General features: G+C 40.6%; 1 protein-coding gene across 4 annotated transcripts in view; it reads left to right on the forward strand.

Moving 5' to 3' along the window:
* The window catches only part of pax5 (paired box 5), a 53391-nt gene extending 36791 nt beyond the window's left edge, over positions 1-16600 (forward strand). For all 4 annotated transcript variants that reach the window (XM_040024346.1, XM_040024348.1, XM_040024347.1 and 1 more), the window contains exons 7-11: positions 1354-1486; positions 6591-6692; positions 8995-9081; positions 9937-10023; positions 11978-16600. In XM_040024346.1, the coding sequence (XP_039880280.1) occupies positions 1354-1486; positions 6591-6692; positions 8995-9081; positions 9937-10023; positions 11978-12060 (492 nt within the window). In that variant the 3' untranslated portion in view covers positions 12061-16600. The remainder of the gene's footprint in view (positions 1-1353; positions 1487-6590; positions 6693-8994; positions 9082-9936; positions 10024-11977) is intronic.
* Positions 16601-17075: the final 475 nt, after the last annotated feature.

A 17075-nucleotide genomic window follows, 5' to 3' on the forward strand; every position in this document is an offset into this window, starting at 1 on the left:
TGTTACTTCCTTTTCTGCATTTTAAGGAACAGATGAGCTTAAACTCCCTGATGCTGAGAGCCAACCTTTTTTTTAAAGTGTCAATTTCTGCACAGCCTTCGTTGTTATTATTATTATTATTATTATTATTATTATTATTATTATTGCACACACGGCAATGTGAGTATCTCTGACTTCAGAGGTCAATACATGACTTTAACCTTTACCTACCTGCCTAACACTATGAAAAAGTCATATATTCACCTTAAAATGTAATCATTTGCATGACGGGGATTTTGTCCCAATAAGAGGTAAGTCCCCAGTAAGTCACTGTGTACAGTGATTTAAGTCCCTGCATGATGAGTAATGTCTGGACCACACATAATTACACACACACTTGTCTAGTAGAGAAATGAGGATGGATGGGTCGTGACTCTGTGCTGGGGTCAAACACAGGTTAGCGGACAGTTTCCATTATCCACCCATCTCACTGCCTTTCAGCCAGGCTGGGTTATTAAAGACCTCTTTCAAAGTTGTGTCCGTGTGATCCAAAGATCATAACCCATGTTGTGGACAGTGAGTTATTTGACATTTGTGTACTGTACGAGCATACTGTTGTATTTTCTGGGTTTCTTCTTTTGTGTGTCTTGCTAGTTAAGCTAATTTCCTTTCATGTGTTTGTGGGTTTTGTTTTGTTTTTTTGCAGTGTTTTTTTGTTTGGATCACATTATCACATGTTTCTTTATTTCTTTTCAGCCTTCCTTTTTTTAAACTTCAATATTATTTTGTTTCTAAAGAAACTGTACATTCAGACAGTGACATATTGTTTTGTCACTTCAGCCTTCTCTGAGTGCTTTTTAAGTTTTTTCAGCGTGTGTGTATGCTGGGTTAACACCACTGGGAGAACGTGTGTAGGTGTGCTGAGATGATCACAGTTCTTATTGTTGTTGGTATCTGGGGAGACAAGAGGCTTTGTGTTAGCCGTGGTCTATGTAATGCCAGCGCGTATGTGTGGATATATATACGCGTGTCTATGTATCCTGTGTGTGTGAGGGATGAAGAGAAAGAGCAAGCTGATCCTGTGGTTATAGACTGTTGGACTTGGTTGTACAGTAAATCCCTGTCTTTGTAAACAGATCAATAAACTCTCAGCTGTAGGTGTGTTTCTGTATGTGCGTGTGAGTCTGTGTGTGTCTGTGAGTTTGTGTTCATTCTAAAGCGCTTTTGCTCTCTGCTCTGAGGAAAGTGCAGCAGGATGTAACAAACACTGCATCCGCGTTAGATCTAACAGCAAGCTAGCCTCATAACATGTACTTGTTGTTTTCGATTTTTGTTAATAAGTTTACTCTTTGTTTACTTCCTCCTTTCTTCCAGACGTCAGATTATTCAGCCATGGCTTCATTAGCAGGAGGACTGGATGAGATGAAGAACAGTTTGGCCAATCCAGGCACAGGGGCAGAGTTAGGAGCCAGCGTCTCTGGTCCACAGTCCTACTCACTAGTTCCAGGTAAAAGTTACACCTAGCTAATAATCTTAACTTCACCTCTGAGAGACATTTTGAAATGACTAAATAAACAGTTTTCATATAAATGTTAATTTTCCATGAAGTTTTGTACTCAGTTATTTTTTCCAACCTCAGCTTCACTTGGTAATGACCCGTTTCCAATCAGTTTCTGTACACATTTCTTTTCTTCATGTTGCTCTTGCCTTTTAGAGGAGCAAACGTCTTAGATGTGGAATGATCTGTTGTGGATATTTTATGTATGAAAGAGACTAAAAAAGTAGTGCATGTGTACTATGAAGAGTGAGATTTTGAATTCTTTTATAATTACTACCCTCCTATTTGGTTACACAAAAAAATGTGAATGTTTGTTGTTGTTTTTAAAGAGAGAATTAAAAGATTGCTTGGGTTTGTTTAGTTTTAGGATTAAAACTGCTAACCTATTGCTGCACAATCCCATAATTCACACATAAAAATTCCATAAAATATTTCAGTCAGAAGACAAAACTCTGGTGTTTTATACTTTAGAGTCAAGCTTTAGCTGGAGCTCTGACAGTCGTATTTAAACAACACACACACACACCCAGAGAGTAAAGTAAAGGCTTTTTAAGTCTACCTCAGCAGTGGCAGGAGCTCCAAAATTGTCAGGGCTTAAAGAGCTTAACGCTTTGGATCTCAAAGGAGGAAGGAAACTCAGAGGGAAGGAGGAAAAGAAAGGTGGAAGGATGGATGAAAAGTGAGAGCCTCGTCTATTCCTCCTTTTCCATTTAGGGGCACTGGGAGAGGCAGTGGTTAATTAAGAGTAGACCAGGGAGCACTTGGACAAGGCTTTGACGCTCCCATCTGTAATGAGGGGAATCATAGAGCTGGGAATTTGGGATATCTGGGAATGGGCTCGTTTTTGCCGCCTGAAACCACTGAGGAATATTACCTGCTCGTGTTGGAAGAGAGAAAGAGCGAGACACGGAGAGCATGAGCAAAAGAGAGCAAGATAAAAATTTCCATTTCTGCTTATGCATGCAAACACACACATTCTGTTACACACACACACACCTTCTGAATATTATGCATACATTTCCTTGCCTGTTTTTTCCCTGAGAATAGAGCTCCCTCAAGGGGATCAGACGTCTGTGTGTTTGACGCAATGTTATTGCATCCTTGAAGTGGTGATACACTGGACACATGCTGTAGAGCAACGCTCACACTCTCATCCCTCAATTCTAAGGTCTTTCCAAATCTGTAGGGCATTTTATTTTATCCTGAACTTCACCCAGTCTACTATAGCACAAAAACACACAAAGGGACACACACTGTGCCCGCTTGATCCCTCCAGGTTTGACATGTGTTGCTTTGATGGCTGGCTGAAATGGGAGAGTTAGATAGGCAGACAGTATGAGAGTAAGAGAGGCAGAGGATGTGTGTTCATCTGTAGCTGCAAGTGAGCGTGGAGGAGACTTGTACTTGTTCGTTGACCTCTGCAGGAAAGCTGTGGAGAACAGATACATCAATACAACTGGCAAACATATGCACAAATACGCTGTGTGCACTTTCGTGTACATACACACTCATGCATACACACCTCAGAGGATCTGGCCCTGTCTGCCCCCTCTAAGTTGGGCTGTAGAGAGTCCATCTCTCCTCTCTCTCAGCCTCTCCTCCCTCTCCTCCTTGCCCTGTGCACTGACCCTGAGCGGATGAGTAGCCCGTCTGCACTAATGCCTCGCTGTCGCGTCAAACACAGAGAAAAACTTTACTACACGAGACAGGAGAGAGGAGGCGGAGAGGGACAGATAGAGGCTGGAGTGGGGAAGCAATATGTGAGGGAGAAACACAAGTAGAGAGGGAGGTGCAGAAGGAAATAGGAAGTAAAGAGGACAGAAAAATGAAAGGATTTAAGATGTTCATTTTTTGCTGATAAGGACCATAAATGCTGTTTTTCTTTTATTGCTCCATTTGTCCACTTTCCCTAGCATGGGAACATGTACAGTTGGGATTTTTTATCTATGTATACTTGCTGAAATGTAATTGGAGGCCACATTATCCATAGACATGACAATGTTTGCCAGCCATTCAACTTCCTTGATCTCAGACCTTTTATTTATGAAACTAGATATTTTAAATAGTGTTGAGTGAAATGGCTCAACAAATATTTGATGGGTTGCAATAAAATCCATCCATCCATCCATCCATCCATCCTCAAGTTTTCATTGACTACCCACAGCCAATGATCACAGGCAAGGATAGAAATGCGGATCAACCAGTAAATCAACAGCTTTGTTTTTCGCTCGACTCTCTTCTCCACAACATCCTGTTATAGCCTCTGCATCACTGCAGACATTAGACTAATGCATCTGCCAGTCTCCTGCTCCGCTTTTTCTAAGATACTCAAACTAAAACAACAGTGTGCTGCTTTTACTGGCTGAATTTTGTTTGACCAGAGCAGGACCTTTTACAATTAATGATTTGTCCACTTACGTAACATTGGCTTAGCCATTAGATTTTGCCTGTTTGTGTGCGGACTGCTGTTCTGCAGTTTCATATTCTTTATTGGTCTTTTAAAATGATCCTTTATTAAGCTAATGCTCACAATAGTTGCTAGCTTGATTAGGGTTAGGGGTTATTCAGTGTGATATTAAATAGGATAAACAACAACTTACTAAACAAACAAAAAAACACACACAAAAAACAACACAAAACTGACCAGATGTGTATTTGTGTAACTCATAAACAAGCAAGGCATAGATCTGACTGAAAAACCACACTGCAGGTCTACATTGTTTTGAATTGTTAATTCAAGAGTAGCAAATCCCTAAAGCACATCCTGCTTATTGGTTATTGTACTCTGAATAGGATCATAATTTATTTCATCATGCTGTATCGAAAAATACTATTAAAAATTGAAGCTTGTGAGGAAAACATTTAAAAAAGTAATAAATAAACTGAACAATGGGATGTTTTTCTTCTACACACTTCTACACAATCAGACCTGAGGAGTTGCCCTCTGCTGGTCATTATCGGTACTGCTAGTTTAAAGCATTTCAGCATTGGCTACACTTTTCATGCCAATCTCCTATGTCCATCTTTACTGTACAGTCTATGTTCTTGAGTCTTTATTCAATGTATGAACCATAAATTTCAAACAAATATAATGTACAGGCAGTTTATAAAATACTAAATAAAATATAAATAAAATAGTAGATTGTGACATTATAAATCCAGGTTGCCATACCGGATGAGTGAATTAAGCTTTTAATACTTTCTTTAAAATACTTTTGAGTGCAGGATGGTTACTTATATGGGAGATGGAGAAAACTAATACTGTGATATTGTTTTTACTCAACAATTTCTTCTTTAGGTGTCACCACAGCCATTCATCCGTCCCCATCTCACCCTGTCCCTAGCTTCCACCTGTGCCACACCAACCCTCTGCATGTCAACCACCTTGCCTCATCTTCCTCTTTTCCTTCTGCCTGGCAGCTCCTTTTTCAACATCCTTTTTCTAATATATCCACTAACCCTCCCAGTCATATGTCCAAACCATTTCACTTTATCTCATGAAAACAAATATTTATCTACTACGGCTGTTGACCTTCTAGCACATATCCCTCCTCTCTTATTCTCATACCTGTTTGCTCTTTTTTGCTTTTTGCTATTTCTGTTCCTCTTGTTTTTTATATTCTGTATTTTCCTCTCCCACCTTGTTCCCCTTTCCTCCTCCTCCTCCTCCTCCTCCTCACTTAGTTAGTGGTGGTTAAGTGGAAGGGAAGTGAATGGGATTGATGGTGTTAGCATCCGAGCTGTTTATGATGATGATAAATGTGTGTGTGCAGGGGGCAGGAGGAGGGTGTTGATGCATGTGTGTGTGGTTGAGTGTGTGTATATGATGATGATGAATGGAGGGCACCCTCTCCACGCACTTCCAGTGTCTACTGCGCGCAAACATAGAGAAATGATTTGGGTCGACACACTGTCATGTAGTCTAATGCAGTTATATATCCTATCCACCAAGTGACAGACAAAGCAAGGAGGGGGAGATTCAGGTAACGAGAGACAGGGGAAGTTGGTAAATTAATAGATGCCAGGAGATGGAAAACAAGACTGGAGGAAACAAAAGGAAAAAAGGATGCCCTGCTCCTGCATGATTTAGTAAAATAAAAACACTGCTTACCTTTTTCATTAAGTGATATTAATTGAAATCACTCATCACTGTGAGAAAGATTTTGCAGTTTGGTTTTAATCAATTTTCCTTTAAATCTCAATTATTTTAAAAAAAAAATTTTTGTTTTTTTTTATGTTGAGCCCATTACTTTATTAAAGAGGCATATATATATATATATATATATATATATATATATAAGTGCCAATCATGATCCAGATGTTTTTTGCTGCATCCGTGGAAGCTTCACTACATCCAAACTGCAGCAAAAAAATAACAGTTTTTTTGTAAAAATGAAAAATGTAAAAATGAAGACTTTGAAGATCTCTTATAGTGTCTCAGTTGTCCTCCGGTTATTCACTTAGTCAGAGTTAAATGACTTAGTACCAGATTTGGATCTGACAAAGGAAGCAGATGAGATGCTTGAGTCTAGACTCAGTGAGAAAAGCTTCCTGGCTCCAGGAACCGGACTTTCCTCTTATAGGCATTGTGAGAAGGATCTTATTCCATTCTTTCTAATGGATGATGACTTCGTTTATTCTGGTGATGCTGAAGATCTTTTGGGTGCAGTGGGTTGTGAGCACGATCCAGGTTGCTCCAGAGCCAGCCTTTTGTCCTACTGCACAAAAGCAGTAACTTTGCATCCATGTCAATTGTTTATTCTGTCCAGTTAAAAGAAACCTATAAAAATATGTGAATTGTGTTAAAGAAGCTGAATTTTAATGAGTAAAAATGGGCCCTATGCGAAAAATGGATTCACATTTTGTGACAAAATTAAATGTGATGATAATTTTATTGCCATTTTCAACTCAGCATCAGTGAATTATGTAATATTAATTATTTTCTGGAAAACAGTAGAAATGTTATTTTTTGACACAGGGCAGTGTAATAGCACTTATAGTAGGAAGACACTGATGACAACAAATGTGTGTGTGTGTGTGTGTTTGATTACAGGTCGAGATCTAGCCAGCACCACTCTGCCAGGCTACCCTCCTCATGTCCCTCCTACTGGACAGGGCAGCTACTCCACCCCCTCCCTCACTGGAATGGTACCTGGTGAGTAGACACACACACACACACACATACACACACACACACATACACACACACAGTCATGTTTCCATCACCTTACACTGATGTATGGTGACTTACCTTCTCTAAGCACGCAAGTATGCAACACTGCCTCAAACCTAACCTAAAAGCAGGTCATACTGAAATGAATATATTTACAACTTACTTACTTTTTCTTCCCACAGTGGAGACTTGTCACCACAAAATGAGTAATGGCAAATGCACACTTGCTAAAGCTGTTTTACTTTTAATGTACATAGCTTTCCCTTACAGTAACTGTGTCATCTCTCGCCACACATGATGTCAACCCATCTCTACGTACATATCCTCTAAGTTCCTGCTGGATGTTTGTCAGAGCGTGTGTGTTTTCAGAGGCTGTACTTAGCTTCACCACTTCCTCTTTCTTGTCTGTCTACACTGTGGGTGACAGTGCTCCCAGGGGGTGGTGCGTGTGTCTGTTTGTGTGCATATATTTGTGTGTTTGCGCTTCTCTTTAGCGTGTGTGTCTGTGCGTGTGTGTGTATCATTAGAAACCAGCCACAGTAGCACAGCTGTCCCTCCTCAACATTAGTAATTTGTTTTTAATGAGAATCACCAGTGACCCACGACTAATTCATTCATTCCCTTCCACTCCGCCTTCTACGATGCTTTTGTGTTTCAATCCTAAGCCGCTATTCTTGTTCTCTCGCTCGCTCTCTCTCAGACTTGCAGTGGTGGTCGTGGTCAGTGTGAAATACACTGCAGAAAAATAAAGGGAGAGACACAAACGGGAGGGAAGCAAAGTCAAAAAACAATGCTGTTTACAAGTTGTATTCCCGATCATTCAGTCTGTGACAAACACACACACATATAGGCTGACACGCAGAAACACACACTCTCAGTGGACATGTAGGAACAGCACGTCTAAAGATGGGTAACCCTGTCACCCTGTCCCCCTGCGCTCACCCCGTCCTGTCCTCAGGTTTGACAGCATATTTGTGTGTGTGCGTGTTTTTGGTTTGCTGGATGTTTATGCGTGTGCTGTGATTGTTTGTGTGTATGTGTGTTTGTGTGTGCGCGCGACCTTGACACTGAGCTACACCAGGGAGACCCCTGAGCCTTCTTTCCCCTCCTCTCTCCCCTCCGCTCCTCGTCTCCTAAACAACCTGACACATTGCCGTCACTACGGTGATGACAAGGGAGAGGATGTTCGCACCCAGGGATGCCATGGAGACAACATCCCGACCCCACCTGACAGACGCAGCTAAACGCACACATAAATGCACACACTAGCACAAAGAAAACTTGTTTTGTGTATATATGTGTATATAAATATATATACACACACACACACAAACAGCGCAGGCATTTGAATTTTTCTCAGTGCATTTTTAAAGCTGCACGAATCCATGAGCTGACTGGAATGAGTCGAGGAGATAATCTACAAACTTTGCTTCTCCAGTTCCGGCACGTTTTATCTCAGCACTTCTCAGGCAAATTATCCTCCTTTTTGTTCGCTCTGTCTAATATCATACCTTCATTAAGCAAGCAACTCTCTTCTGCTGTTCGCCTTCTCCCTCTCTGTCTCTCTGTCTTTCTCTCTGCAGCAGGGGGGCTGACACTCAGAGGGGGTGTTGGAGAGCAGTGAGGCAGAACCGACAGAACGAGAAGGAGAGAGGAGGAACGGGTGGTGGTTGGAGGGAGGGGGCATCAGGGTCTGTGACTGTCAGCTATGGGAGAGGGATCCCCTGGGAGGAGTGAAGGTTCAGGAGAAAAGAAAGAGCAAAAGAGTGAAAAAAGAGAGCAAGTCAACAGAGATATGTGGAGGAAAAAAAGAGGAGAAGAAATGGAGGAGAATGTTGTTTTGATGTGAAGGGTGACGGGCGGGCTGCAGTCAGGCGGGCCAGAGGACGAGAGAGAAAAATAAAGAGGAAGGGGTGATGGGAAAAGCAGGAGGGGAAGGCAAAAGGAAGAGTAGACCCCAGACAGTAAGTATTAAATGAGGGAGAAAAGCTACACTATCATCCACTGTATGGCAGGACCACTACATTCGCACCGAGCTCTCCTGTTCTGTCCCTATCAACTAGTCTGCAAACTATTCTGTTGAACACAAGAAGCCGGTTAAAGCTTCAGAGAGCAAAGTATTTCCACAAGCATGTGTTCCTGCCAAACGAGATAAGAATAATATCCTGAATATTATCTAAAACTGTGCTAGTCCTCACCTAAACCAAACCAAGACGGGATTGTCCTCCCTGTCCTTTAATGTTTTTAACCATGTCTTGTGTCTCTGTTTTCTGTTCTCCTACAGGGGGAGATTTTTCCGGAAGTCCATATTCCCATCCGCAGTATTCAACGTACAATGAATCATGGAGATTTCCTAACCCCAGCCTATTAGGTTGGTGTATCCCATATTGTTTATTGTAGCGTATTCTGTGGAGTTTCATCACATTCCACCTTACATCCCACTTCTACCCTCTCTAATACTGTTCTATTTATCTTTTTCATGGCATCACATTTCATTCTTTGTAGTAATGTAGCAGACAGTCTGCAGAGGGTTTTTTGTTTTTAATGACAGGCAATTTTGGCGTGAATGGATCTGAAGAACAGATATAGCAAGAGAGGAATGAACTGAATTAACTGGTTTTTTTTAAATATATATAGGTGACATGGAGGAAAGTGACTCTGGCCACCTATTGTTTTAAGTTTCAGTCACCTTTAGATTAAAAATGAATCTAAAGAAATGATGTTAGTAACATAATATATTAGAATCTTAGCTGTTTGCTTGCCCAAGCAACAAATGTGCAGAGTAACAAACAGTTACAGCTTATTTAGTCCCAAAGAGTCACCAGTGTTGATCTGAGGGACTCCAATAAGCAGCAAGCATTACCTAACCCCCCACCCCCCCAAATGTTTTTAGATATCTTGGCAGCATCTGTTTTCTTAAATGGATGCCGCTTTAACTTCCAAAACCATTGATGTGTGTTTCTGAAAGACATCCCAACACTGTCTTTACATCTCCGCATTAGTGTTTAAGAGGAGGCATTAACCCTGAGCTAAAACAGTCGGTGTCAAAGTCATTGTCTAAGCAGCCATTTCAGAGGTCATGATTAAAGGTGAAACGGTCAGAAGGTGATGGTTTAAAAGGTCAATAGGTGAGATAGGTCACGCTGTGATGACCTTTAGCTTACCCCCACCCTTTCCTCTCCTCACCTCTCCTTTTGCCTCCTTCCCTCCATCCCTCTGTCCCCAGTGTTTCAGCAGGATTATGGGTCTCTCCTGGGGACGGAAATCGGCTGCTCCTCCAGTCTCTTCACCAGCCAGGCAGGACAGATGCAAGGTAGGTGGAAAAAGACAAAAGAAGCAGATGAAGAGAGTACAAGAGAAATAAGTGCATTGTGTTTGTGAGCACACAGGTGCTGTATATGCACGGGGGGATGCCACGATGAGGAAAGCTGACAGTAGAGCATGCAAAAAGGGAAAAAATGCAGAGAGACTGTAACGGAAGTTTATGATAACGGATGAGTGGACACATAATATGAGGACAAGATGCACATTAGGAGACACTGAAAGGCTTAAGATTGAAGGCAGGGGAAGGGAGAGCCTTGGATACAAAAGAAAGGATAAGGAACGGATGAGGAAAATGGTGAGACATGAAAGAAAGGGGAGTTTTTCAAGAAGAGGCAAAAGGGGAGAAGAGGGCGTCTGAAACCTTGAGTGAGACTAAATAGTTTGTCAGGTCGGCTTAATGCCTCACTTCCCCAAAGAGGCTCCTGAGATTACCTGGACTGTGGACAGACATAACCTGTCAACACACAGCTAGGCTGATTGATGGAAGGAACGGAGACAGGTGTGGATGTGTGTGTGCAGGTGACTGCTTTTTTCTGTGTGTATTAAGGTGTGTAAGTGTGGGTTTCTGCGTGTCTTTGGGGTTACAGTATTGAATTGACCTCTCCCTTGGGGAGAGAATAGACTCAGGGGATCAGCAGTAGTAGAGCTGTACTCAGTGTGTCAGCTTAGACTGTCACTACGATTGTGTGTGTGTGTGTGTGTGTGTGTGTGTGTGTGTGTGTGTGTGTGAGAGAGAGAGAGAGAGAGAGAGAGAGAGAGACTGAAAGAGTCAGGGAGTTAATTTTATTGGTTGTAAATGAAAGAGAGACTATTTTTTCTGTCATTAGCTCCATCAGCTCATGTCATCTCATCCCTGCCTTTCACTGCTCACATTCAAAGTAAAATATAATCTCAACAGAAAATTGAAGCTGCTCGTTTCACATTTACACCATATTTAAGTAGGCTGTAAATTGTTCAGGGAGAATTCAGATTTATTACAGCCGTCTTGCTGTTTTTTTGTCATTTTAAACATCAGTTCTAGCTGTAATAAAAAAAAATTATTCTGACCAAGTTAATTGCTGCGATCTGTCAGTGTGATGACATTGCGACAGAAGTCCACGGGGAAGAGAAATGAGCAAAAGAACAAGACAATCGTATTAACAAATCTCCAGATTAGTCAAACTTATTTGAAAGAGAAAGTACTTTTCCTGCCCACAGAGGAATAATTGCCTACATTCTTGCTTAGTTCACTTTCAGTTTTACCTGGTTTACAGCTGCTAATCAGGATTTGTCAGATATACTGAAGGGATCAAATGAAAGCAGTTTCTTCAATATTCTTTTTTCATGTGAAATGATTCAAAAACTTTAAACACTAAAAATCCTTAAATATCACAAAACGTCTTTCATTACACATTTAATAAACTTCTTTTATTATACATTTAGCCTGTTATCACAGTGGAATAAGTGACCGCCTGGTAACCTCTGAGCAGTTAGCGAGTAATTTCTGACAGTTGCTAGGATAAATCGGTTGCAAAGAGGGCGTGGCACCCAAAATCTTATTGTGATTGCTTTGGTCACTAGCAGATTACTGTGGTCAACTGTAGCTTGAATGGGAAATACAAACACTTGATAACTAACCATGCAGCGATCATGCTTGATGGTTAGTTAGGCCTTAATAGTAGAGACAAAAAAACCTTTTATTGGACTCCATCAAACACAGCTCTTAGATAAATCCCATCGCTGCTCTGTTTCTGCCTGTAAATTGCTCAGCAGACACCATTTTAAAATAATGTATTTTCTCTGCTTTCAGCTCTTACATGGCAGAAATTACAGGTTTTAATAATCTCATTATGTAGACAAGAAAAAAGCCCAAGGTTAAAGAACCTGGATTCACATCACGTTTTCATATTTTTTTCAGTTAAGTGACTTAAAAAAGTTGTGTGTTTGCTTTTCCCCCCCTCCAGGATCGCCATATTATTACAGTGCAACATCACGAGGGGCAGGCCCTGCTGCCACCGCTACAGCCTCCACCTACGACCGCCACTGACACCCTCGTGTAGACACAGGAAGTCGCAGGGTGAGGAGGAGAAGGAGATGAGGGAGGGATGGATAGCATCGGAACCGCTCAGTACAAACTCGCCTACGCTTGGACTGCAAAGAGGAGAAGAATTCAAATCTTTGACATCAGTGAAGTTTGCATTTTCTTTGAGTGACACTTAAACCAACGAATACACTCCTGAGCTGCAGCACAATACTGTTTGGGTATACAATACTGTGAGGACACAGGTATGTCAAGGTCAATAACTGATTATGTAAACAAGTAGATTTTGGAAATTTGGACCCTCCCACACTATCAAGCCTTCGTATCCCTGTCTAGTTTTTAACCAGTCATAAACCAAAAGTCAGCGGACTGTGTGTAGCATTAAAACTATCTGTATTGTGACCTTCTGGGTTTTCCAGTTGGGAATATTTTTGATGAAATTATTTAAGCTGATCAGAGAAAAATCAACTTTTTCAAACAGTAGGCTATTTTTATGACCGCACATTAATCAATCAATTTTCTATGCCATGCTACAGTGAAGTAAAGACAATCCAATCATCCTAACTTTGACTGACCAAAATCACCCATATCGTTACCATTCTATTCGTTCTGCCACAGATTCAACACATTTTCCTCTGGAACCCTCAGAAATGTTCATCAAATGAAATAACATTATTTCAAAGGGAGCGTTCAGGGTCACGCATGTTCGCCCTGTCCCGTTTGTTACTGTTATAGTGGTCAAGCTTTCCAGTTCTGCAGAGTACACATGCTCTGAATTTCTAGTCATTTTTAAAGCAGCGGATTGCTTACGACAAACACAACTATCACACAACTGTCAACTATCCAATCCTTTTGTGTTACCAATGCACTATGCAGTATGTAAGCTAGTGAGCATTTTTGCATCTCACCTCATTTCTTCATTCTTTACTTTTAGGATTGGAAAAAGTTTAGAAGATAAGACTCCTTAAATGCTGTGTGTGATTTCTACTGCTGCACCATGCACACGGGTTCAGCGTGTAGAAAAATCCAAAACTTGGCACGCCTAAAGATAGTTAATAAACCATGACTGGATGTTTGCTGTTCAGGGGTGGGGTTTTAGTAGTTGAAGTCAAGCAAGAAAACTGTGTCCTCACATAGTGGATGTATTAAGAGGAGCTGGATACTGGATGTCAACGCCTACAGATAAATTCATGACAGAACGATTACGGGCCAACCTATCAGAGGTAGAAACATTAGTAGTTCTACAGATGACTCTTTGTTATTTTTCAGGAAATGGGGGGAAAAACGTTTTTTGAGGTGTGGGTATTTTTGGCTGCAATACTGAATTTGACCACTAGAAAAATTGGAAGGACGTGCTGAATGACATCGCTGCATCCAAAAGCCTCATTTATAACATGAAGTTACATTCGTAAAATCTTAATTTGTAAGTCTGAACTGTCCATGATTTTCCTGCTAATCAGAATCAGATTCACTGGCAAATTTGGATTCTCTTTTATTTTCTCTTAATCTACTTAAGAGAGCTTGTCCTCAAAAAAGTTTTCTTTTCTGTTTTGGTCCTCGGTTATTTCTGTTTAAACCCACAATTCTGCTGAAATTACAGGTGCCGTCAATTTAGGTTGGTTCGAGATTTATAAACAATGGTCGTCACATAATTAAACACAAGTAATTAACCAATCTTTGAACATAATAAAAATGTATAAATGAGGCCCCAGCTCTTTTAATACATCCATGCCTTACATTCACACTTGCATTTGAGTTGGTTTGAAAGCCACTGACCAAGACATAGAGAGACCTTTCAGGAAAGCACAGCCTAAAATCTGAGCCCACTACTGTAAAACAAACAGTACTCATCTTCGCATCGGACCAAAATCGGTTCCATCAGGTTGTGTTACAGTACAGGACGGTGGTATCCTACCTCCCCAGACAAGATTTAGTCCTGATCAAGAGCTATTTATAATGGAGGAGACACAGAGTAATATATTAAGAAGCTTTTCTGTGCTGCACTCCGTGATGAGAGTGAATGCCTGTAATGATTTATAATAGTGTCACGCTGTTGTGCTAGAATAGTGATGATGACGACGGCGATGATGCAGTGAAATATGAATTCTGAAAAATCTTTCAATATAAGAAGTCTTTGTTTATAAGTGTGATCAGATTGCGATTTTCCTGTTTATAGTTTGTTGCCTGGTATCAGTTGACAAAGGTGCCACTTAATAAGTTTTTTGTGTTTTTATTTTGCTTCCTAAGTGTCCAAACGAAGGTTGGTGCTAGACTGGATCAGACCCAATGTGAGGAGTATCCCCCGTGTTGCTGATCCAGTCGAGCATCAGCCAAAGACCAACAGGAAGCAGTGGCACCCTCTCTTTCTATCTCTGTCTTTAAACTCCCCAAAGATGGGCCCCCCTAGTGGATCGGCTGACTTCTTACAAAAGCACAAAGAGACTCAATCATCTTCTTAAGGTGACATTCTACTTTTTCAGCTTCCTTTCAGAACCATTAAGTACTTCTTCTGCTTTTCCCCGTTTTGAGTATGTGTCAAAACATGTGCTTGTTTAAAATCCTGAAATTGTTTCTATAAAAGTACTGCTTTCGTGAAAAAAAAAGTAAACCTGATTATTATTTTTTTCGTTTGTTTGTCTGCCACATCAGTTCTGCGCTGTGACAATGCATGACACCAGGGTTGAGGCCTTACCCATCTCGTACAGACAGACAAGGACAGATTCGCCCCTCAGCACAGATCTGAAATCAGTGTGTTTTCCCTTCCCAAATGTCTGAGGGGCCGATATATTGATCTTGTGAGAGGGCAATATCTTCCTTAGCCTGTACCTTTTTCAGTTTCAATTCTGTCCTCACCACACTTGTACAGTAATCAGCGAAAGAGAAGTCACAATGTCAATAGCGATTTCAGTTATTCACACTGAAGATTTTAGTGTCGAAGCTTTCTTCTATTATAAAAAGACTTAAGGTGTGCGGTGTTGTTTTTGGCCATCATCTGCGAGTGTTTGGATTCCTTTTTTGTTTTGGGTATGTGTGGCTGAGTGTAGCGCTTCATTGCTACTGTGTAGTGTCTACTAGCAAACAGATTGAAGGCACCAAATCTGCAGTGTGAGGCATAATATATAGCTCTATAAACATACAATAACTATAAACCCTGAACAAAGCTGTTAGTTTCTCAATATTTGTTGTTTCTGGGATTTTTTGAAATAGTAATAGAGTGGATCCTTTCACGTTTGTAGACCTTAAAAGTTGTGAATACACAACTCTAAAGAAAGATTCTTATGACGGCTCACCTGCTGTGTTGCCAGCGTGCGCCTCAGCGGGAGCCTTTCCTTATTTCTGTCTTTTTCTCTTGATCCTTCTGAGGCATTATTGAACCTGAACCACACCAGCTGAAAACAAGGACAGTGCCTTTAGTTTTATATGTCAACATCCCCCTGACCTACTATGAGTCACTAAAACTAGATTCAGTTTCCCTCCCTGCAACGCATTTAACAGAAGTCTTATTATTTACCCGGGCAAACACAGGGTTTGAAGATTTTACAAAGCCTTTTACAAATAAATAAAGGTGATTAAAGTACCAGTAACTCACAGTGATTCTTACAATGCAACAACAGTGTCATCGCAGCTCTGACAGCTGATCTAACAGCACCCACATTAGTCAATAAATCTCCCCGAATGTGGATTTTTCAGTCATAAAACCCGGAGGAAAAAAAGATGTTGTTAAGCAGCTACAGCAACGAAAAGCAGAAAATAGTCCTGGTTGTATTAAAGTCAGTGATTGATTCCTCACTCATCAGCTGTAGTGACAGTGCCAGAGCCATACGATTTCTATCCAAGCGACTCAGCTGAGACTAAACTTCTGGTGACACCAAGACAGATGTCTTTTTTTGTTGAGTTGTCTTTTGTGTGGCAGTACAGTAGGTCATGTCATGGAAGATTGTTTCCACCACTGAATTTATTTTATTTATATTTTCCCCCATCTGTAGCTCTAAATTCTATGATATTATTTCAAAATTCTTAGTTATCTTTAGATAATAATCCCAAATTTTGACATAGCACAACAAAATACACAAATTAATTAAATTAAAAATTCACTGTTTGAAAAAAAATATCCTTTTTTTGGTTGGTTTTGTTTTTGAACACTCACATTTATCATATGGATTTGCAGGGGTGACTAGAAAGACTCCATAAGGTTGTTTTTTTTTCATTTTTGATAAAGCTCCTAAGATGATCACGTTGTTAGTGGGTGGTAGTGTCTGTGTGGGAACATTGACCATAAAGAAATGGGTCAGCAAAGTCACAGGACACAACTCCAGTTCTACAAGTATATGCAGAACCTGCTAATGGGCTAAAAATCTGCTTACAGAGCCAATCACCCAGGCCTAGACAAGTTAGTGACATCCTGGCAACCACCCGTCGTTAGGGGAAAATGAGTATCACCCCAATGAGTTGTGAGTGGTTGCAAAAGGTTGCTGAGAAATCAGCTGCTGAAGCCTCAGTCACATAGGTCTGGAGACTGGTGACACTGGTAACCACTGGTAACTACGAAAAAATTGTGTTCCCTGACCAGTTTGCAAGTGGTTGCAGGGGGATGCTTGCTATCAAAAGGTGAAGGCAAATGCTCTCCATTTCGTTTTGGATCACACTTTTACAAGTTTCACTACTGCTTGATGAGTGTTTGCAGCAAGACAGCATCTTCCATCAAAACAACGGCAACCGTTAAACTGCTATCAACCAAACCAATCTCAAGGAGGTTTTTTTGGTTGCAGCGGGACAGTGAGATATTTTTTCCAACTTTAGGATCATTAAAAGATATCCGAACATCAACCAAGTGCATAATATTTGCATATTTCTGAAATGGGTGACTGAAAAGTTCAAATTCTGGGAGATATCCACAACATAGATCAGAGTTAAACTATATATATATATATATATATATATATATATATATATATATATATACATATAAAATAAGTAAAAGCCAAGAACATGACAGAAATATATCAAGTTTATTCATTAAT

This window comes from Simochromis diagramma, unplaced genomic scaffold, assembly GCF_900408965.1.
Source record: "Simochromis diagramma unplaced genomic scaffold, fSimDia1.1 OVJJ01000302.1, whole genome shotgun sequence".
Classification (NCBI taxonomy): domain Eukaryota; kingdom Metazoa; phylum Chordata; class Actinopteri; order Cichliformes; family Cichlidae; genus Simochromis; species Simochromis diagramma.